This window comes from Gambusia affinis, linkage group LG16, assembly GCF_019740435.1.
Source record: "Gambusia affinis linkage group LG16, SWU_Gaff_1.0, whole genome shotgun sequence".
NCBI lineage: Eukaryota > Metazoa > Chordata > Actinopteri > Cyprinodontiformes > Poeciliidae > Gambusia > Gambusia affinis.
In genome coordinates, this window is record NC_057883.1 from 10602838 (window position 1) to 10624877 (window position 22040).

At 39.9% G+C, this 22040-nt stretch overlaps 1 protein-coding gene across 1 annotated transcript; it reads right to left on the reverse strand.

Moving 5' to 3' along the window:
• Window positions 1-10426: 10426 nt before the first annotated feature.
• lbh (LBH regulator of WNT signaling pathway) lies at window positions 10427-21641 on the reverse strand. The gene is made up of 3 exons (XM_044142007.1): window positions 21370-21641; window positions 16509-16611; window positions 10427-12148 (listed from the first exon to the last, which is right to left on the reverse strand). The coding sequence occupies exons 1-3, from the start codon at window positions 21396-21398 to the stop codon at window positions 11933-11935; spliced, it is 348 nt and encodes a 115-aa protein (XP_043997942.1). The 5' UTR covers window positions 21399-21641; the 3' UTR covers window positions 10427-11932.
• Window positions 21642-22040: the final 399 nt, after the last annotated feature.

Below are 22040 nucleotides of genomic sequence, written 5' to 3' on the forward strand. Positions count from 1 at the left end.
AAAAACAGCAATCCTTGTGCATAAGATAAAATAGAAACCTCATTGGAACATTTATTGTTGTCACACTGCCATTCACGAGAAATGCTCATGGCTATATGTGAATGGAAAAAAACTTATGAAACACTTATTCATCTGACTAACTTAGCAAAACACCATGCTTTTAATTATTAATATGGGGTGGAATTGAGCAAAACTCAAAAACACACTGGACTTGTGTTCATTAAAACACATTTTTGTCCCTCACTGGTTTAAAGTAAGTGTTTAACAAGTAAATAAGCAGCAGTTACTGTTTCAACTGCTTTTTTTTTTAAAGGTTGACAGTTGAAGCCATCTGAATGTTTTTAAATGTTGAAATCCATGAAATAAACACTCTCTAGAAAGCTATGTCTAACCTTTAACTATTTTTGTACTCACTAATCATTTTTAATGACTTAGGGAGGGTTTTTTGTTCAATCTTACCAAGTTTCTCCCCAAAGATTCCTATGTAAGTAATACATCCAAACACATTAGGTATATCATTATTTCATGCTTCTTGAATCCTCCGGCATAGCCTTTTAAAGCATTGTAAATCCATGCATGTGTCATTTGTTTCTTTTAAACTCAGTTACGAGGTGATGTGAGGCAACAAATTACCTCAGCTTTCTGTGATGCGTGTACGCAGACTGGTCAGTGTGTCTGACTGAGCGTATCTGAGGGTGAACACATGCACTGTTATGTCTACGTGGTTTGCGTGAGTGCACAAGGTGGCAGAGTGAGTGAGGCTGAGATGGACTGACAGATGGAGTAAAAGAGAGAGTGCACTTAGTCAAACGCGAGACTTTTCCATGACCTGCTTCCCGTGGCATGCACTCTATCTGAGAGACTGAGGGAACTGTATAGTTTTATCAGTATAAACTTCTCAAGGGTCAATGCATCACTTGAAAGAGGAACGGAAAAACCTTGCTTTGTGACAAGCTCACATGTTTCTTTTTTTTTGTGTGCTGCCCGCTCACCTTGGATAGAGCAGCATGTTGATAAAATTGTCTGAAAGTTGTTATGACCGAAGCGGACTTCTGTGCTTTGAAACCACTCTTTTTTTCAAGAACTTTAGATCTGTTAAAGCCAACAATATTTTAAGAACCTCTCAAACTTCATCACAATTCCATCGTGAAGCTACTAGAAATCTGATGATAATTTATACAGGAAGTGGAAGCAAGATAATCAATCGAATGGTCCTTATTACTGTGGCCAAGAATGTAGTGGTTTTCTTAATGATGACACCAAAACGTTTACTGCAGGTAAAGTTTTAAGTGGCAATAACTTAGAGCTTCACTTCACAATACTGAAGTATTCAAAGTCCTTTTTCCCTTTGCGTTCTCCAATGTATGAATACAAATTTTTTAGTACCAAACACCTAGCTTCTTAGAGAACATAACAACATTGATTTTGTTTAATCCCAAATTTTATTAACCTTCAAGCCATTGTCACATTTACACTGGGGAAATATTTACACAGATGAAAAGGATTACTTACACAGGAAATGGAGGTTGGAGGCTGAAGGGATTGGTTAGCAAGGTAGATTTCTAAACAAGCTCCAGTCTCAAAAACATCATGGCAATCTATGCAAACACAATCTTTTTTCTAGATTCACAGCTGACTTTTGCACAGACGTTAGTGAAGATTTGCATGAAAAATGGATGCTAGCGACTGTGCTTCAAAAAGTTCCTATTGGACAGACATGCTGAGAATACTCTGATATAAAAGTAAATTCATTAAAATATGTTGTATTTTAATGATTAAATTGTCTGCTATTAAATGATTTTCAGAACGTCAGTTACATGGTTACACTTACGGGCAATGCTTAGCTTCTTTTCACCTTTGTGTATGTTTTGGAAAGGAAATTGTTGCTATACCTCCAGCCTCCACTTCCTCTGTAAATATTGGTGGCTCCAGTATAGTGATAGCTTAAATGATTGTAAAATGGCTTTTTGCATAAACCTTAATGATGTTTTTAACACTGAAGTTGTTTTCATGCTGTACATGTCCTGTTTGGTCTTGGCCCCTCTCTGACTAAAAATTAGCTTTTGCTTGAGAGTGCAACTCTGGATTTATGCTAAATGCTGAGAGTGCATGTGAGGTATTGTTCATTGTGAGATGTTGTCCATTTACAAGAACCTCACGTTAAACATCCTATACTGTAAGTCATCCTAGCATGTAAGTCATGCTAGGAGAAAATGTTTTAACCTGAATCTGACAAACAAGAAAGTCTGCCACCAGCAACTTTGGGAATTTATGTTCCTCATACCGTTCCATTCCGGGAACTCTGTGTGGGAGAGCCTCAGGATCCTTTTTTGTCTTTAACTTTGTATTTTTGTTTATTTAAAGTGGAGTCTACTACTCATAAACTATCTTTAAGGAGGTTACACAAGGATAGAAACATTTGCTTTGTCTTTTTATGTAACATTCCTTCCTCAAATAGCATGCGGTTCTATTTTTGGTGATGTAAAAACCTGAATCCTCTTTTTTTTTTCCACTCCATGCCTTGCACCTGTAACAACACATGCATGTTAGTGCAATTGCAGCTTTGGATCTTCATGGCTTTATGTTTGTCCTTTTCCAAGTCCCAAGTCCCTTCTCTCTTTCCCTGCTTTTTTTTCCACCCTGGTCTCTAGACAATAAGGATTAAAGTGGTGGGGGCACAAGTTGTCTATTTATATCAACAACAGCGAATGGAAGAGAAGCAGCTTCGGGCTTTACACATTAACATGCGAGGCTACAGCACGGAGCAGACGCTGGGATTTTTCTTGTGGTACAAACTTTAACGTCTTTAGAACCAGGTGGCGCTGCACCTTTTTAAATAACTCAATAAGCAACACTATACTGACAGACATTTTACACAGTGAAACAGTAAAGACAAAAAAAGAAGAGGAAAAAAACAGCTTTCTTGTCCATTGTTGGGTTGCTTTGGGTGGAATAAAATTGCCAAGAAGTGAAAATTCCAGGTGAGAAAGTCTAAATGTTTCGAAGCCACTCTGACACTGAAATTCAATGTAAGTGGGGCGCTGTGTGGGGTATCTGTAGTGAGGGCTCTCCTTTCACAGAGACTATTAGGCCTTGATGCAGGGTCTGACTCTTTACAGGTGTTTTCACAATTGTCATCTGACTGCATCTTTTCTGTCTGAACAAACAGAAAGAACATGCTGGTACCAACACAAAGTGTACAAAAACAAAATCAGTATGGCTGTTGTGTTTCTACAAGAAGGACTGGTGTTTTTGCATATTTTGAACCTTTATGGTGTCGGTTGTTTCATACCTATTTAAGTCCAAACTGAGACCATCTTCCAGGGGATATTTGTCTCGATTATGCATCAATTCATACCTGCCAGGGGTGCTTGCTTTGACAACCAATGATTTAGATTAGTTTTCCAAAATAACCTATACAATCAATGTGCTCACAGTTATTCTAACATTAAAATGAAGTATTTAGGTTACAGTATAAGGCTTGCACAATATAACAAACATACGATTTTGACATTCTTATTAGTATCAATCTCCAAAATCCAAAATCTGCTAGAGCTCCCAAAATAGGGCTCAAAAAAAGAATAATGTATTTCTTTTGAACGACATCAAGAATTCTTTTGTTCTTAAGTTTTTTTTATTATTGTTGTAAATTTTATCAAGAAAAAGATAAAGGTATTCTGGATATTTAATCTAAAGAGTTTATTTTCTGCAAGCATGAGGAAGGATATATATCTTTTGATTAGTTTCTGTAATTGGACTTGTTTGTTTAAATTAGATTTTCTAATATTGATTTTATAAAACATGATCTATTAATAATGTTATTTAATTTTAGTAAACTCTGTCCTTTACTGTGCATCATTTGGAATGAGCTGCTACTAGACATGGTTCAGCCTGGAACCTACTGATGCTTAAGTTCAATGTTCAAACACATGCCATCGCCTTGATTGGTGATTGGTCAGCCTAGTTATGTGTGAAGGTGTGATTGGTTCATTTCATTTTTTTTCTAAGGCATGCTTTTTCAAACACTAACTGCTCGGTGTTTTGTAATGACCCAGATAAAGGCCACAAGCTGAAACACGCTGGGCTGTTAATAAAGTTATCTCCTCAGTAAGTCGGTTTTGGTGCCATTCGCAGATCTAAATTATGGATTTAAAGAGAAAAATATAGTGCTAATACTTATTATTTTTAGTTGTTTTCTGCTCCAGTTTGTTCTGGGAAAGCTCAAAATTTCCTTAACTGCACTTGTCCATCCATCCATCCATCCATCCATCCATTTTCTGTTCACCCTTGTCCCTTAGAGGGGTCAGGAGGTGCTGGTGCCAATCTCCAGCTACGTTCCGGGCAAGAGGTGGGGTTCATCCTGGACAGGTCACCAGTCTGTCGCAGGGCAACACAGAGACATACAGGACACACAACCATTCACACACACACTCACACACCTAGGGAGAATTTAGAGAGACCAATTAACCTGACAGTCATGTTTTTGGACTCTGGAAGGAAGCCGGAGAACCCGGAGAGAACCCACCATGCACAGGGAGAACATGCAAACTCCATGCAGAAAGACCCCGGGCTGGGAATCGAACCCAGGACCTTTAACTGCGCTTGTCTTTTGAGTAATTTCTCTTTAAAGTAAACATCACCTCATATAACTATTGTTTCTTTATGGTCAGTTTTCTGGTTGATACTAAAGTTTATTGTCCACCTCTAACTCTCAGTATAAGTACCTTGGCTATATAAGGTTTCGGAGAACAAGCACAAGTGTGCTCAAAGTTCTCTGTTTGCTCATATTTTCCGTGATGTTCAGGCCGAGAGGGTACTTTGGTGAATGAGTTGAACATGTTAATGTTTAATTTCCTGTAAAGCTATGGAGGATTGATTTTAAATGTCCTCATTCAAATCAGCACTTTTGTGGTTATTTGTGCTCAAACTGTGTGTCACATGCTGCTGATGGGCTTTTAAATGTCAGATAAATAAAGCATTCATGGAAAAAAATAAACACACAACAAAACCGGTCTGTTGGTCACTTCACTGTGGTGGCATGCTGTTTCTCCTTTTATCATGCTTTTTCCTTCCTTCTGGCTTGCTGTGTCATCCGGAAAGTACGCGAGTTAACTTTTATTACATTATTTCGACAATACATTCGTAAGTTTCACTTTCACTGTAGTTGCCCTTTTACCTTATGTATGAGCCCTTATCTAAATTAGCCACCAGGAGATACAGTGTTACTTCAGGTTTTCCACATAGTGTCATATTACAGACTTCAATGGGGTTTTATGTGATAGACCAACACAAAATAATACATGCTGGGAAGGGGAAGGAAACAGATGCTCGTTAAATCTGAAAAGGATGGTATGACTTTGCATTTTCCGAGTGAATATTTTGCACAAGAACATTTTACTGGAATTCTTTTCTGAAGCTATATCTAACCTTTCACATCTAGAAACTAATGTTTTTACTCATTCTTCTTCTTAGCGCATCTGACTACCATCTTTTCAAGCTTTTGATCCTTGGTCTCTGACAGGCCATTCTAGCACATCAGCATGCTTTGATAATTGCGTTGCATTTTTTGGCAATTTTTAGGTGAACCTCCACCCAAGTCTCCAGTGTTGCAGGTTTTACAGGTCTTTTTTTTCCAGGAAGTCCCTATATTTAGCTCCACCTTCCTGTTAATTCTGATCAGCTTACTTGTCACTACTGACGATAAGCTTCTCCACAGCATGATTCTGCCACCGCCATGTTTCACAAGGAAACAGATGGCGGTGGCGGTTGTGCATAAAACGGCAAATATGACACGTGAAATGCAAACAATGAGCTAGCATCTGTGGGGCCCAGCACCCCTCAGTTTACGAGAAAAAAAAAAACAAGAAAAGATTAAAGAGGAAAAAGGAAGAGAAAAAAAAATATTACCAAATATTGCAATGTCATTTATTTCCACCTCATAATCTTGTGATACTTTGTGTTGGCCTTTGCAACAAATCTTGATTAAATACATTAAGATTAGTGGTTGGAACTTTAAAAGCTGGCTAGGGTTTAACAAGCATAAATACTTTTGCAAGGCTGTGTTGCCCGCAATGGCGCACATATCCCCGATACTCGACCCCCTTTAACATCTTCCCTTCTGCCTCTCCATTTTTGTCCTGTGCCTCGAAGCAAACCTTATTCTGAGCTCTTTCCTGGTAGACAGTGCCAGATATGTGTCCACGCTTGGTTGGCCATATCCAAACAGGTTAAAAATAACTATCAAAGTTTTATCCTCATGTCCTGAGAGCTCTACTCTCTTCTCACACTGGAGGAACCCTGGGAAAAGAATCTTTCCCTTACGCACACGGCACTCATAACACCAGACGCGGTTGTGCATAAAACATCCAAGCAAATGCATCTGTTTGCAAGCTCCGTTCGAACACACAGAACATACAGAATAAAAGTTGAGAGGCTTCCACTTTAGGGTCGCAGTCCTGAAATAATAGAAACAGTGGCTCTGTTTGTGGTGAAACATAACCTGCACTGTGGGAATGCAAAGTACTTTCCTACTGCTGTGTAAGTATGGGAAAATGGCTGAAACAACAAAATGGGATGGAAGTCATGGAGGGCTGAAAAATGGAAAGAACAAGAAAACAAGCAAACCAGAGAAACAAAATGATACGTTAGGAGGAAGTAGAATAAGAGGATAAACATTTTTCTCCTGGAGGAGTGCAGAGAGGGGAGCTCTCAGAGGAAATGAAAGGGTAGATGACGGTTTAGGCACGGAGAAATCACTGTTAGGAAGTGTTAATGCGGACCATGGCTGGGAGTTGGGGAGAATTCTGGGGGCCGGTGGATCACACACGGCTGACACACTCGGATCAGCAATGGGATTGTTTCCACTGGAAAGAATTCCGGGAATGAGCCAGAAGAGCTATCAGTGACTTCACTCAGAGGACAGCAGTTTTTTATATACAGCCAGCCGGCCGCACAGCTCTCTCACACTTTTAAAGATACCGCATCTCGTGCCAACGACGGTGTGTCAGACACTCTCCGTCACTCCCTCGTGTCACTGTGCTGCGGCCAAGAAGTGTGGCCACACCTCGGACCAGCGGTTGAAGCGTTTTGAGAGCACAGAAAGTACAATAGGAAATTCCAATGCTTTCAGAATATATACATGCTCACAGAATGCAAAATATCTGCTGAGTAGAGAGCACGGGGTGAAGCATATTTTTTGTTGTTGTTTTTTTAATTGAGGTTGGTTTTATCTCCCCTGGAACATCTTTACGTTTTGTCACTTTATGACCACAAACATCAATGTCGTTTTTATTAGGATTTTGTGTGACAGACCAACACAAAGTGCAGCATAATTGGAATGTCAAGGAAAAACTACACATAGTTTGATGACTGGAAATAAAATAAATCTGGTATGTCATTGGTTTCAGCCCCTTTTATTTGAACACCCTGAAATAAAATCTTGTACAAACAATAGCCTTCATAAGTTTAAGGTTAACACATTTAAGCGTTCTGGTTAAGAATCTTATTTTTAAACCATGAACGTCTCAGATGTAAACTATTTGTAAAAAGATGGGCCAATTTCCCTATTTCAAGTCTATGTGCAACTGCAAAAAAACCCTTTAATTACAGAGATATCTCTATAATTTAATAAGCTGGATGAAGAAACAATAGTGAAGATAAGAGCTATTCAAAGTAGCAAAATGCTGCAGGGCCTCTACTGGAGGGCTTCTTTTCATATCTTCCTAACCTCTAAGGCACAGGACCTTTCTTTATTAAAACTGAAGGATATTGCCGTCTCCACAATATCTGAAAGACACTGTGAAGTTCAGAGGTCTCTCACTGACGTCACATCATTGCGTAGCATGGTGCAAGTTCAGACAGCGCCTCCAAGGACTGTACCTCTTCTTGTGATTTCTTTTTTTCCGTGATCTCATTACTTTTTCCACTGAGATCAAGCAACACTCATCAGTGAAGTCACAAAAGCTATTCATTACAGCATTCTGAACCAGACGTTGCTCTTTACGCCAGACACAGAAAATTGTTGCTCATCATTAATGAATATAATGGGAGATATTTATAACTCTCCCATTACCATTTTTCCCCATTAAGATGGAAGAAGCATGGAGATGCTTCTCACTGATTCCCCTTCCAGGAGATCATCGGAGATCCTGCGGCGCATTGGCCAGTGTCTGGTCTCAGCACCCAGCAGCTTTCCACGGCAACTCTGACAGACTTTTCCACAAGTGCCAGATAATCAGTAGTGACCTGGGAGGGTCTCATTACAACATGTCCCCTTATAAATCACCTGACTAGTTTCCTTGACTGACTGATTAGAATGTTACTTCCATAAATTTCTTTCTGGCAGGTACTGAGCAATTAATTGGATTTGAGATAATTCTGTTAAAATAATTTAATTTATAATTTATATTCAGAGAGTGGTGTATTTTAACAGTCTATTGACATTGATTCAATTTCTTACATTATTATACTATACAAGATCAGTTTTAAAAGGGGATTTTTATACAGAAATATAAGCCTCTGGAAAGCTGGGTTTATGTACTGTGCAGTATATGTACTCCATAGTCTGTGGTTATTTTTGCTAAGTTGCACCCTGCTGTAGCATGGATAGGCATTGGTTAATATTTTTGCTCATTCTTCTTCTTAGCGCATCTGACTACCATCTTTTCAAGCTTTTGATCCTTGGTGTCTGACAGGCCATTCTAGCACATCAGCATGCTTTGATAATTGCGTTGCATTTTTTGGCAATTTTTAGGTGAACCTCCACCTAAGTCTTTTTTTCCAGGAAGTCCCTATATTTAGCTCCACCTTCCTGTTAATTCTGATCAGCTTACTTGTCACTACTGACAATAAGCTTCTCCACAGCATGATGCTGCCACCGCCATGTTTCACCATGCATTACCAGATATTGCAATGTCATTTATTTCCACCTCATAATCATGTGATACTTTGTGTTGGTCTTTACAACAAATCTTGATTAAATACATTAAGATTTGTGGTTGTAACTTTAAAAGCTGGCTAGGGTTTAGCAAGCATTGGTTAGGTGTTAAGGAAACCCAGGGTGCCCATCAACTAGTCTGCATGATTGGTGCTGGTGTCTCTTTTCATCCTCCTGACAATTCTCTGTAGATTTTCTACAAAGTTAAGATCATGTGAGATTTCTGGTCGATCAAGTATAGTGATACCATGGTCATTAATACCTTTCACAGTGTGGGTAGCTGCCAAAGGCCTGCTGGAAAACCAGTGAAGACACTTCAGGAATGGGCGAACACAATGAATGTAACATTTGTAGCCCATTTGTCCTGGATATGTCTTTGTGTTGTGGCTCTTTAGTCACTGATTCCAACTGCAGGTGAACAAGCTTTAATTATAATCCTCTCAATGCTATAATTTTTTCTGCTGCTTTGACCAGTTTTTCCTTCTACTTAACTTTTCAATGTGCTCGGGATACTGCACAATACACAGCCAGGATAGGATTCCCAAAATGGTCTGCTGAAGTTTCAGGTCAACTTTCTTCCCCATGAATGTGTCTTGCGCCAAAAAAAAAAAAAATCTTTATAATTTTTGTAGCCAGTTTTACACAACTTTGCTTCCGAGATACTTAAGTTTTACTTCCCCATGTACTCATAAGCAAATGAATGTGAAGATTGATCACAATATTCTGGAATTCAGCAAGCAGAAAAAATAAAAATAAATAAATAATAAAAAAAAAAATCAACTTAACTGACCTCAAACATTAACCATTTAGTTAGATTAAGTGTCCAACAGGGAACAGGAAAAAAAAACAAAGCGTATGCATCTTTATGCATAGCCGAAACATCTGGCCTCAACTGTAACAGGTTGAACTTTAGCCAAACTTCTGATGTCAGCGTCCTTGTATTTGAATTTTTCAAGATGCACCTGTGACAGACCAGAGTTGTTGCTTCCACAAGCTTAATGCATAATATTTGTTTTAAGGATAATCCCCTTGAGATGTATCCAGTACCTGCAAAAGCTTTCAAGAGGGTTTAAACTATTTCCCCCCCCCCAGACTGCTTAAGATTCCCTCCGTCAAAGAAGCTACCACAGCTTAATGTAAAACTGAAAGCGATTCCGAGTTCAGGAATGAGGTTTTGCTGCAAGTAGGAGAAAAACTGAGTGCAAGCTGAAGACAGGAAGTAGCATGTGGCTGCTCTCGCTTCTATATATACACACACATACACACACTTGATGCATCTGTTTTCATAGAGGGAGAGAGATGTTCTCAGTGTGAAAGATGCCAAGCAGGAAACAAGACTGCTTTTCTCCAACCACTGCAGGTAAGGTGAGTGGGGGTAAAACTGAGTGTGTGGGGGTTTACAAGAGGAAAATTACACGGCGCTACTGGAAACTGCTTCGAAGGCAGAGGATTACCCAGTTTCAGAAAAGACCAAGTAAAAAGACTCAAAAGTGTATAGCAAATTCAGTTTCTTTATTTACAATCTCTGGAATAATTAATGAGAAAAGTGGTCTAAATACAAAAGGAAGAAAACAAAAAAAGAAGAGAAAATAACACCAAGTATAAGATGGCGGCTGATCTCCCTGAGATTACAAAAACAACGTGGGGACCTGTAGGAGATGTGACATGACAAAGATGTTCTGTATACAGCCCTAATGCCACTCGCATGAGAAAGATTGAAGAGACGCACATTAGTCATGCTTCCACAACAGTAACATTAAACTCTCCACAAAAAAAAAAAAAAAAAAAAAAAGATCTTTTCCTCCAACCTTGTTTTAACTGCAAACTTATGACTCCTGGAAAACAAGTCATTTGTAAATTACAGAGCCACACACACACAAACACAGACAGAAACTTCCAAACACCTTCTGGTAAATAGTCATAATGGTGAATGAAGAGTACTGCTTCAGGTATTGCCAAATTTTGATGTGAATCAGAACCATATGGCATCAAACGTATGGCTGCTTTTAAAAAAGAGGAAGACTAGATAGGATGGTAAAATCATCACACCAAGCATCTGTTTGGCTTACTAAGAACATGTATTTGTACATCCTTCATTGGCTCTGTACATTGATCTATCAAGGGCTCCCTTCCCACAAAAAAACTAAACAAAAACAAAAAAAAACTCGTTCATGAACATTTTTGCTTTGTCACCCAAGCTCTGCTTCTTGGAGGCCAATATGACGGATTTAATAGCATAACTCTGGTTTCAGTGCACATCAAGCCTGCAAAGCAAATCAGTTACACCTTTCGATTTTCTTTCATTTACCAACAAATAAGTTTACGAAAGTAAATCCTAGGCAAATCCTGTGCAGAATCAACAAACCATGTAACTTTTTTTTTCTCTTTTCACAATACATCCACTTCTCAAAGACGACCGACATTCACATCAAAGGACACAAATCTATAGACAGCAGTGGCAATAATAATCATAGCAATAATAATAATAATAATAATAATAAAACAGTGCACTGTACAATAACTTCCCACAGGTACCACCATTGCTCTGCACACAGGTATAAACACTCTGGGGTCATGATGCCGGCCATTTGGGAGTCAGAGCAGCAGGGTCACTTTTAGAGGAAGGGCTTCTTCATAAATCACTAAGCTGCTGCTCTTGAGCAGGGCATCAGCTTCAACTCGACACGTGTTGATGGACACGCTAGGAATTAGGCGACTGGGATGGAGACTTTATCCACCATTTTGTTGATGTTTCCACACAGAATGAAGGTATTCTGTGTACTAAGCAGTGAGGTTTTTTTTTTTCTTATTTTATTTTTTGTTTTAGTTTTGATGGATGTGTGCGCGTTTGTCATGGGTAAAGGGATAGCATCACGAGACACTGGACGTGTCAGTTGAATGTGCTGGAGTGCTCCAGTGAAGTGTGACCAGTGTGTGAAAAATACTGTCCCTCAGAACCAAAGAGCAAAGTGAACATCGTGCTGAACCTCCCAGCCTCTAGTGCTGGGAATTCTGTGCTGGCTGTCCATTTTGCATGCTGCAATCGTTTTGCTCCTCTTCATCCTCTTCTTCCTCCTCGCTGACAAGAAACTCCTCTGGAGGCCAGCGAAGCTCTCCGCTCTCCACTTCTCCTTCCGTCGGCTCAACCACGATGGACGGGAGGCGATCTTTAAGCTTACAGCAGCGGTCGAAATCTGAGGGGTCCGGAAATATCTGGGAAGGAAAGACATGGAGTATTAATCGTTTATCAAAGGGAGTTCGCATAGAGTTTACTCAAGTAAAACATCTGGTATTTAGAAATACGAGTCAGTTCTACTTCAACTATAAGACCATCGCTTACGGTATTAAGAGATGGTCAGCGTTTTCGATCAGCATAAAGGTGTCATTTGCCATGAAAGTTCTGCCTTACATGGCAAAACTAGAAGTACTTTGAGCAGCTGCAGAGGACTAAATATCTGAGAGCTGACTAAACATCTGATGAGTACCGATTACAAATTTGTACCTGCTCTTGCCCATCCCACATTCCTTAAGATAATGCAACCTTGCTTTCCTCATACTTGAGCAATTTGTTTTTGCATGCAAGAATCAGTCAGTCATTGCCATGCAACCTCATAGTGAAAGGTCTCCACACTGGTAAACAGCCCAGAGTACATTTTGTGCAATACGGAATCTCTTCTTTTCATATCAAAGACAATGAGGGCTAAAAGGTAGAGATGGAGAAATTAGCTGACTGGAAACTCAAATCAGATTTTTGCTTTAACCAGTAACTGCACAATAATTAAATCAGGTGGTGCAAACATTCTTCAGTGCTTAAGTGGTTACTGAAGGAAACCATTTTGAGTATGAATTGGACATTTGAAGACTGGAGCAGAAGAAGGCCAATTGGTACAAGAAGCCACTTAGGATTAATCTGAATTAGCAGTCGGAATGAACAGCCAACATGACTTGATGTTTTCTTTTCCAAGGGAAAAACTACATGAAAACTATCGATTTAGAAACCTACTTAAAACAGACAATAACAATTTTCTGTGTTGACCTCCATCTGCTGTATGTGAAATGATTATGACTCCAGTAAGTCTCATCTACCTGCGGAAGGTCGCTCACAAGAACTCTTTTCATCAGAGGGTCATAATGAGTTAAAAAGAGTCGACTGGCCCAAAAGGGAATCGGAACCAAAACAATTCCAATTAGGTAGATTACAAGTGGAATAAAATTAAATCATGCAAGATTCTTGAGGGGAAGAAAATAGTGAAAGCTGGTTAAAAAAAAAATAAATAAAAAATCTTATTGCTGGATCTCAAAAGGTTAAAAGCATTTTGTGAACTCAAGGACTTTCTATCTTCTAAAGTTAGTATGCTAAATAGAAAAGCTTGAAGCTGAAATGAAGTGCATAAGAATTGGTTTGACAGACTACATAATCCTCTGTTCAACCTCCAACTTTCTCAAGAACAGGAGAAATGGCTCTGGGGAGGGGACGGCTTGCCACTCCTGGTCCAAGAACAGCATTTTTTTTTTTGCCGTTTGGATAAAGTAGATTAATATTTTTAGACCTGCATATTTCACTCCAAGTCACAGGGGTTGAGTTTGAGGAAAGGGGTTAGATGAGGGCTTAGGGGTGGTGGTGGAGGGGGTAGGGAGGGTGGGGGGTCAATGTCGCTGTCTGGGCACAGAGCCAAGTGGAAAGAAAGCATTCTGAGAGCCAGAGTGAGACAAGAGATAAAGAGATCCAGCTGTGTCTGACTCTTCCTGAATTCCTTAAGAAACTAGGAGCAAAAACAAATGGAAAGCTATAAATATGCTTTACAATTTAGCTCTTCTCAGGTAATTTAAGGTTGCATGTTCTTATCAGCAGCACTCTAGGTTACCAAACAAGTTTACAGCAAGCTGTAATTATACATGGAATCAAGTCTTGATGCGTAAATAAAGGGAATATCTGCTTTTTTTTGTCCCGCATCATCGATGCTTGATGTGCGTTAACCGCAGAGAGTCGGGACAGTGACTGATTTCCCTTACAAAAAAAATGTAGTCAAGATCATAAGAGCTTTGTTTTATTAATTTTTAAATTTTGATCGAGGCCAGGGGTCCAGTGAAGCTCAGATGAGGAATGAATGGGGCAACACATCAGAACAGCCAGAGACCTCAGCGCCTTCAGCACGGGAGAAGGAAAACTCCCCACCTGAGCATCACCACCCACAACACCTTCACTTGGCACATATAAGAAGACCCCTATACAAGCCTCCAATGCCAACATGTGTGTGTGTGTGTGTGTGTTCTAACCATCCTTGAAGATATTAAGGAGACTCGGAGGGTTCACAGTCGAATGCTACAGTCTCTCGTGAAACAACAAGAAGGACCAGTCGCTGAGGTTTTGTTTTTCCTCTATGGACTGGCACTGACGGTATTAAACCCGTTTCTACACATCTGGTTTCCACACGTTTATTGTCTGTGCCCAGTTTGGGACAAATCTGTATGGTGCTGTGCATTAAAAGTTGTTTCTGGTTCTCTAAAGTTTCAAACAGAAGTAAATAAATTGTTATTTTGTGCACGTATATACTTATCTTGGAAGTCTTGATTCATAGCTACAAGTTTACTATATAAGATTGACATGTGACCTCATATTCATCATGAAAAGTGAATAATATGAAGAAATTGGACATTTTCATGGTAAAAAAAGGTGGTCCCATTATTTTATAATTGTATATATTTTCAACTGTTTCCCACCTGTTAAATGTGTTGCAAATGTGCATACCATGTGAACCACATGGGTTTCACATATCTTAAGTATCAAGGTGTATACCATGTGATACACTTATGAAATGTAATGCACGTGTGATATACGTGATACACAGGATGCACCTGTGTATCACATCATTCACATGTGAAAAGTTGTGTTAACCACATGTGTAGTTTTCATGTGGCATGTGATTTTCATGGGATTTTTTTGTAAGGGTTTGCCTTTGGCTGAGTTAGCCAACGCATAAAAGACCGTTTCTTTTCCAAGGGAAGGGGCTGGGGCATCTGAATCATGCTGCCGCCTTTTTGAGAGGATAACTCTGGCGCCGATTTTCATCAAATTTAATTTCCTCTTGAACGAACATGGGCGACATTGACTTTAATAAACTTGTGCAAGAGCATCTGGAATATCATGCTCATGTCATTCAAGTCGTTGTCAGATTGAGGAAATGACTAGTGAAACCAACCCTGCTTTAAAGAGAGCTTCTCTAAGGAAAGCTTGAGACACTGGGCAAATGGCCGAGATGGTAAATTCACAGTGGAGAAGGCAGAGAAGAGGCAAACTGGTGCTCCTTTTCTACTGGCCTCTTCTCCTTCCGTTCCTCTCAGACTAACAGCTGGGGTGTAAACTAAAGAGTCATAGGAAGCGAGGCTCTTCCTCTGGGTCAGTCTGCATCCTTTCTGCATGCATCTTGAGCATGCAGCTGCTTACAGTTTTTAAACGACTCAACAGCTCTAAATGTTAAGTTATTATGCGAGATCTCCTTAAAATTTCAGTCATCTTTCTAAAAATCTGGAACTTGTCACCAGCCACGCATTTGCACTGAATATGACTTCACTTTACCACTACAATGTAACATTTGTATGAGGTTTTCACTATTTAAAGATTTATAAATAGTTTACTTCCCACACTTTGCTTAAAACAAGTTTCAATAAGTGACCATTTCATTTTAAACCATTTTAAACATTTGAAACTAAGCAGCTTGGTGTTTAGTCTAAAAAAAAAAAAAAAAAAAAGGTGTGTGGGGGGGGGTCAGAACAATCAAAAATCAAATTTTTATGAAGTCAATGAAAGCACCATGGCTAAGGGAAATTAGGTTGTGCCAACAAAATCACTCTTCCATGCAGAAGTTGCTACTGCAGCAAAGGAGCCATTTTTAAACATGATTACAGTATATGAAAATGAGTCCAGAAATAAAATGTAAAATTTTAAAGCATTTACTCAGACTGTGTAGTGCTTGCTCTGCTCCTAACCCAAATAGTCACTGATCATGACTAGAGAAAAGAGAAATCTGGATCAGCTGAAATTAGCATAGGTCATTAGATGACCCCACCAAGCAGACAGCAAGACAAAGACACAGGTAGCAGCTTGTCAGGACCACCTGATGGCTGCTTCCATTATGCTTCTGGGGTTTTTCCATTTTCTCTGCAGGATTGAATTTGCGACTAATGTTTTGTCTGCTTCCACTCTCCTGACCAAAACAAAAATGCAAACATTTCTAATAATGTTGGCATCAACTTCACATTTTGCAAACAAAATAAAGAAGATATTCCTGATAGTGGGATTGTTGCCAATCTGCTCTCTTTTATGCCATTTTGCGTAAACTAATGCACATATCACAAATGATAAAAAAAAAAAAAACAACATTTTATTAACCTTGACACAAATTCTCTCTGATGATAAATCACAATCAGTTGTTGCTTACTTAACATTTCTAATGTCAATCCAGCTTATGATAATGACTGGATGAACTCGTACTGAAATTTATTTCGACCTCAAAACACATAGGAGAGGCATTTAGGCAGGAAGCGCCGTCTGGCTCGCATGTGTGAGTATTACCTGGAAGGAGAGTCTGTCCTTGCTTGGGCTGAGCCTCATATCCTCCATGGGGGTGTTGCTCATCATCACCTCAGTCATATCTGGGACGGGCACAAACACTGGGCTGCAGGGGCGAAAGATGAGATTTAGTGAGTGTACATTTGTGCAGAGGAAATCTAAAGACTCGGGAGTTATCCGACTGTCAACAGACACAGAGGTGAAATGCACATTAAAACCTTTCAATGCTGAAGTTTCAATTTTGTTCTGAGTCATGAAAAATAAAAAATAAAAAATTGGGCCTTCACAGAATGCCGTGAAATAATTGGGCCTGAACCTTCAGTGCATTCACTTCCCTGTGTATGCATCTACAGTTTTGTTTATTCTCTGTGCAACTTGACCACAACACACCAAAACATCCAGCCCCTGATTGGCTGTTCTAAATGCACTGCAAAGCTGCAGCGCTCGTCATGCCGTTTGCAAAAGGTAGCCGTTTCTAAATACAGAAAGATGTGCTCTTGCCCTTGCGACTTGGAACAGTCATTGTGAGAGTGTGCTGGGGGCGTGCTGCGGTGTTTGAATTAGGAGGAACCTCATGCACTCAAGGCTTGGACAAACTTTCTATTTCAAAATAGTTGGTTTTTTTTTCTCTAAAACCCATGCCTAGAGCTTTCTAGTGTTTTATGATAAAAATACTTAAAGACCAGACCCTGCACAGACTTGAGCCCTGAGACGAGATGCTGAGTGGCCTTCTCACGGTCTCTATTTAAAGCCTGGTGGTCAGTCAGTGGCCACAGGGTTGTGGTTTGTGTGTCTAAGGCTTCTTGGGCCAAAGTAAATGGAACCTGACAAGATGCTTGCATGTATGCAATCATAATAATATTTCAGGGGACTTCTCTGATACAGGATGTGTGGCCTCCACTTGACCTAATTTTAATTTTACAATATCGAAACTGGTGAAGATAAAATTCTAAAACATAAAATATGTTTTGTGTAATATCTGAGCTTTATTCGCTTTATTTATGACTCAAAGTTGAAGACAAGTTTTGTAAAGTTTGCAGTAGAAAAAATAAAATGAAGCTTCAGTAAAAAGAAAAAAAAATCTTCATACTGATGTTGATTAACAAGTTATGCCTAGGAAGTAATCTTTTGATGCATAATTTGGTACATGTCACAAATCAGTTGTTGCTGTGACTGAGACCAGGCTTATACACACACCTATGGAAGTACGCCGTCTTTAGGGAGCGAGTTCTGTTCCAACTTTTACAAAAGTTTATATTGAGCAGGAGTGGTACTTCCCAAACAGGAAGAGCATCAGGTAGAGCGTGAAAGTATGCGTTTATAGAAGCATACTATCTACATACATGGTTAAATGTGAACAAACATTGAAAAATATTTCACACACCTCTAGAAGAATGACACCAATGCCAAAACCTTGTAGAGTCGTCTGCTAGGAATGCACTTCTACTACTTGTCTGACAACTGTTGAATGCAGAAAGACTTGCTCTGTAGAAACCGTAGGTTTTTTAAACTAGTAGACGTGGCAAGTGTCTTGTGCCTCAAGTGATATACATGAAAGCGATGCATTTCTAGATCCAGCCATAACTAGTGAGTGGCGGTATATTAGAGGATTTATGTTGTAGCTATATCATTTATAAGCAACCCCTTTAAAAGTCTTCTTGACATTGGCAATATGGTTCTTTGTCCAGGACACAGAAGTGCTAAGGATTGACAGGGGAGATGGATTTTAGATTCATCTGTCAGTTTCACTCCAAATTGGCTATCTGTGCTTGTTTGCATACACAGCTTAATGTTGTACAAACCTTAAGTGCCATTAGCAAACATAGCTCAATACTGTGATTGTGTAGGCTTGGCTTTAGTTGGTATACGATTCTAGATTTTTCCTTAGCCAAATTAAAATCCCCATTACATTTTTTTTAAAAAAACTTAGCAGAATCAGTCTGTGTATAATTTAGTTAATTTTATGTATATAAATCTGTCAGTCGCCAATCAAGTTTATTTTCTTGAGTACAAATCCAACCTATATCCTGTGTTGTAGTCAATAATCAAGAGCACAAATTAACACACTGTTATCCAGATCAGGGTGAATCATGTGACATGATTCACTCAATTTAAGGAGATCAATAAACCCTGAAGCAAAGGCAGGTTCAATTTTTCCATCTTTTTTTCACAACAGGTTGCAATGTGACTGGGGAATGTTAAAAGCTAAATGCTTCCGACAGATTTTCTGCAAGTAATTGTTTCAGCACAGGCCAGATCAACAGGCTGGAACAATAGAAGGATATCCAAAAATAAAAGACCACAGCTTCGTAGGCTTATGAAGTTGAGGGGTGGGGGTGAATTGTAGATGTCTTTGAATTCAAATTGGTCCCCAAGTGGGGATAAGCAAGGGAGGAGGACAAAAGGATGAACACTGACAGCAAGGACCTGAGGAGACAACGACGAGAGGGAAAAGGGGGGAGAGAAGAGAAAGAAAGATAAACACTCCGGCCTTGCCAGTCATATTTCTGGTCTTGGATCGTATAAACATCCTGCTCGGCTAAGAATAACAGAACATTGGCCAATAAAACATAAAGGGGCACAATGAGGAGGAAGTGGGAGTGCACGATCGACAAGCAGACCTGGGAAGAAACAAAATGCTGTTGTGTCGTTTCAAGCATCAAGAAACGAAGGGCATGTCCCAAAGAGGAACACTAAATACGAGAACACATTAAGAGCTGTCAGAGTCTTCAGCTGGCAGTCAAATGCAGTTCTGCAACAAGCTACACCACATAGACACTGTGCTATATTGTATAGAACCACATTTGAAGTCAAATTTAAAGATGCTTTATTGATCCCAAACAGAAATTAAATGTTGTCGTAACTCAGTTCAAATTCTTTATTGTAGAGAGCGATGGCAGCAAAGATCTCTTGTAGCGGTCTGTATCGCAATAAATTTGAAAAAGCCTCTGACAGATTCCACTTTCCATTGGATCTGGTTAACAGGCTGGTGGGGTAGATAGCAGTAAGTCTTTGCATTTTGATTCAATCAATGCTGCCGGCCTCCAAGTTCCACAGCACCCTAGGCCACTGACTACATGTTCAGTCTTGTGGTTGCATCCTATTGCGTCCTGCAATAGGACGCAAAACAAAGTTAAACAGTAAAGAGTGGATATCCATTCAATGACTGCATTATTCTACATTTTGAGCCCTTTGTCCACAAAAACAGCTCTTGGCTGATAATGTTCTGAATTTTGCGACGTCAAAATTGAGCAAAATTGAGCTAAAAAAAATAAAAATAAAATTTCTCCAGATCACCTAAAATTTTAAACATTTTTTCAAAGTTAGAAAAAAAAAACAACATGAGGAGCAACGAGGAGGAAGTGGGAGGACACATGTTGCATGTTGTAATCCCATTCCCAAAACATTGACTCGACTCATCCTTAACAAACAGGTTCTCTCACTCACAAAAGATACATCAGGGTCTCTTGAAACCATTTCCCAGACTGTCTATTCTGGTCACACTTTTAAAATACACCTCAAGTCCTAATCACAGTTTTCCCCTCTAACATCTTGAGTAAAACAAGACCAAGGCAGCTCTGTGGCACCTTGTTTGTTTGTAATGGAGCTTGTCACCTGAGCAGTCTCGGCACCAATCTCTCTACAAGTGAGGAATTTGAATCCTGCATCGCTGACATCGTTTCCTCCTCAGCCACCCGGTGGTTCTCGCTACTATGATCATAAATCTTGACTTGTGTGGCAGCATGGGCAAAGCTGCTGACATTCCAGGCCCGCATTGTACTTTACACTGGCAACGTTGCATTGCTTGGCAGATACAGCTGGGAGAGACCCCCACCTTTTTCCTCAACCACCAAGTTTGCCACTTTAAAACAGAGTGGATTGGATATTCTTCAGAAACATGTTGCCTTGTGCCAATCATGAATTTTGGGGTCAGACCAAACTATTGAGAAAAAATCTTCCAGTCTACCCAGAAAAGTGATCAGGCCAGGCAACCAGAGCTCAATTAATTCACCCAAACATCCCAGGTATGCTACTTGGATTAAAAGCGTCTGCTATGGGGAAGTTGAGCTTTCACAGAGATAAAATGACAAAAGAGAAGCACGTGCCAAGTGCAAGCAAGCAAGCAAAGATTGGAAAAAAATAGTGTGGTTACAGTAAAGAGCTAGATTCTCGACTTCCTGATAGAGACAGGCAGAAGCCTACTGAGGTTTTAATGGTGCTTGCAAAATGATTTCAAAGCAACTTGCACATCCTCCTGACAGGGGGTGGGGGGATGTTCAAGAGCACAGAAATAAACTTTCTTGCAACAAAACACAATTAAAATGGTGTTGATGAACACTCACTGCCTCTAGATTTCAATGCACCTGCAGCTACTTGAAGACAAAAGGCGAAACAGGAAAGGCAAAGTGAACTTTTGTGCACAAAATAGAACGAAATGGCAAAAGCTAAACGTATGTGACGTCTCTGAAAAGGCACACGTGGATTCAATCAAGCTGGTAAATGGTTTAAAAGTTTAGAGGGTGGCTGAGACGTGTGTGTAGGGGGGAGTGTAATACTTTAATTTGTTTACACCTTGATCCGTGTTGCCCTGAAATTTTCCAAGTTCTGGGGCAACACCCCGCAGAAAATCTCAAAGGAAACAAGAGTGGGTGTATAGCAACAAAGGTGGCTGATTCAGAGGGAAATCACCAAACAAAGTCAACCTCAAGCACTTCTTTCGTCGTTTCCCTGCAAAGCCCCGACCAGTGCAATGTTTCATATCCGAGTAGTTTCACTTATTCAAATACAAGAACAACAAAGTGGCATCAAAAAGCCCAGACAAGCGAGACAAACAGGTGCCATTAGAAGAGATGCGAGTACTTACCAGTATATCTGCGGTGAAAATACAGACATGAATTCACACCTGCTGTCAGTTCTGTCAAATCTGGTTAATTCTCTCCAAACTATTTTTACTTTTTTGAGTGCCTAAGCGGAAAATTACGCTCCGGCAAAAAAAAAAAGCGAAAGTAACTGTGCAGCGAGTCGGACTGCCTGAACAACGAACAGGGTTCCGCCAATTGATGCGTCTGATCGGAGAAACCAGCTGTGTTCAGTATTTATCCGAGAGGCGGTGCGCTCGGTCAGCCGGAGACACACCTCCCCTCCCCACAAGCCCCAAAATACTCAATGGCAGCTCATTAACAGCGTCGGCCAATCAGAGCGCTTGTGACTCACCCCTCCCAACCCCCAGTCCATCCTCAGGTCCCCGCCCTCGGCCACTGACGTAAGCCGTGACACAGCCTGCTCATTGGGAATGGAAGGCAAGAAGCTGCAATGTGCAATTGATTTGTAGTCTCCAAGGCAACAAAATGGAAGTCTTACATCCCCACCCCCTTTTGAATGACAAAAACACGCTGATTTGCCCGTTAGGTGATGCGTGACATTCATCCAAATGAGCAGGAGACGGATTCATTCACAAATATATTTCAAGGGCAAATCAATGTCTAGATTCAGCTGTTCAATGTGCATGCAAAAAATCAGGCACAGACACATCAC

What these genes read in the sequence shown, in the direction of transcription:
- lbh (XM_044142007.1), bottom strand. Translation starts at nt 21,398, where the DNA reads ATGTCTGTATTTTCACCGCAGATATACTG. An exon ending in TTTTCACCGCAGATATACTG is followed by an intron (nt 16,612 to 21,369) that starts GTAAGTACTCGC and finishes TCGCCCCTGCAG; the next exon opens with CCCAGTGTTTGTGCCCGTCC. An exon ending in AGGACAGACTCTCCTTCCAG is followed by an intron (nt 12,149 to 16,508) that starts GTAATACTCACA and finishes TTTCCTTCCCAG; the next exon opens with ATATTTCCGGACCCCTCAGA.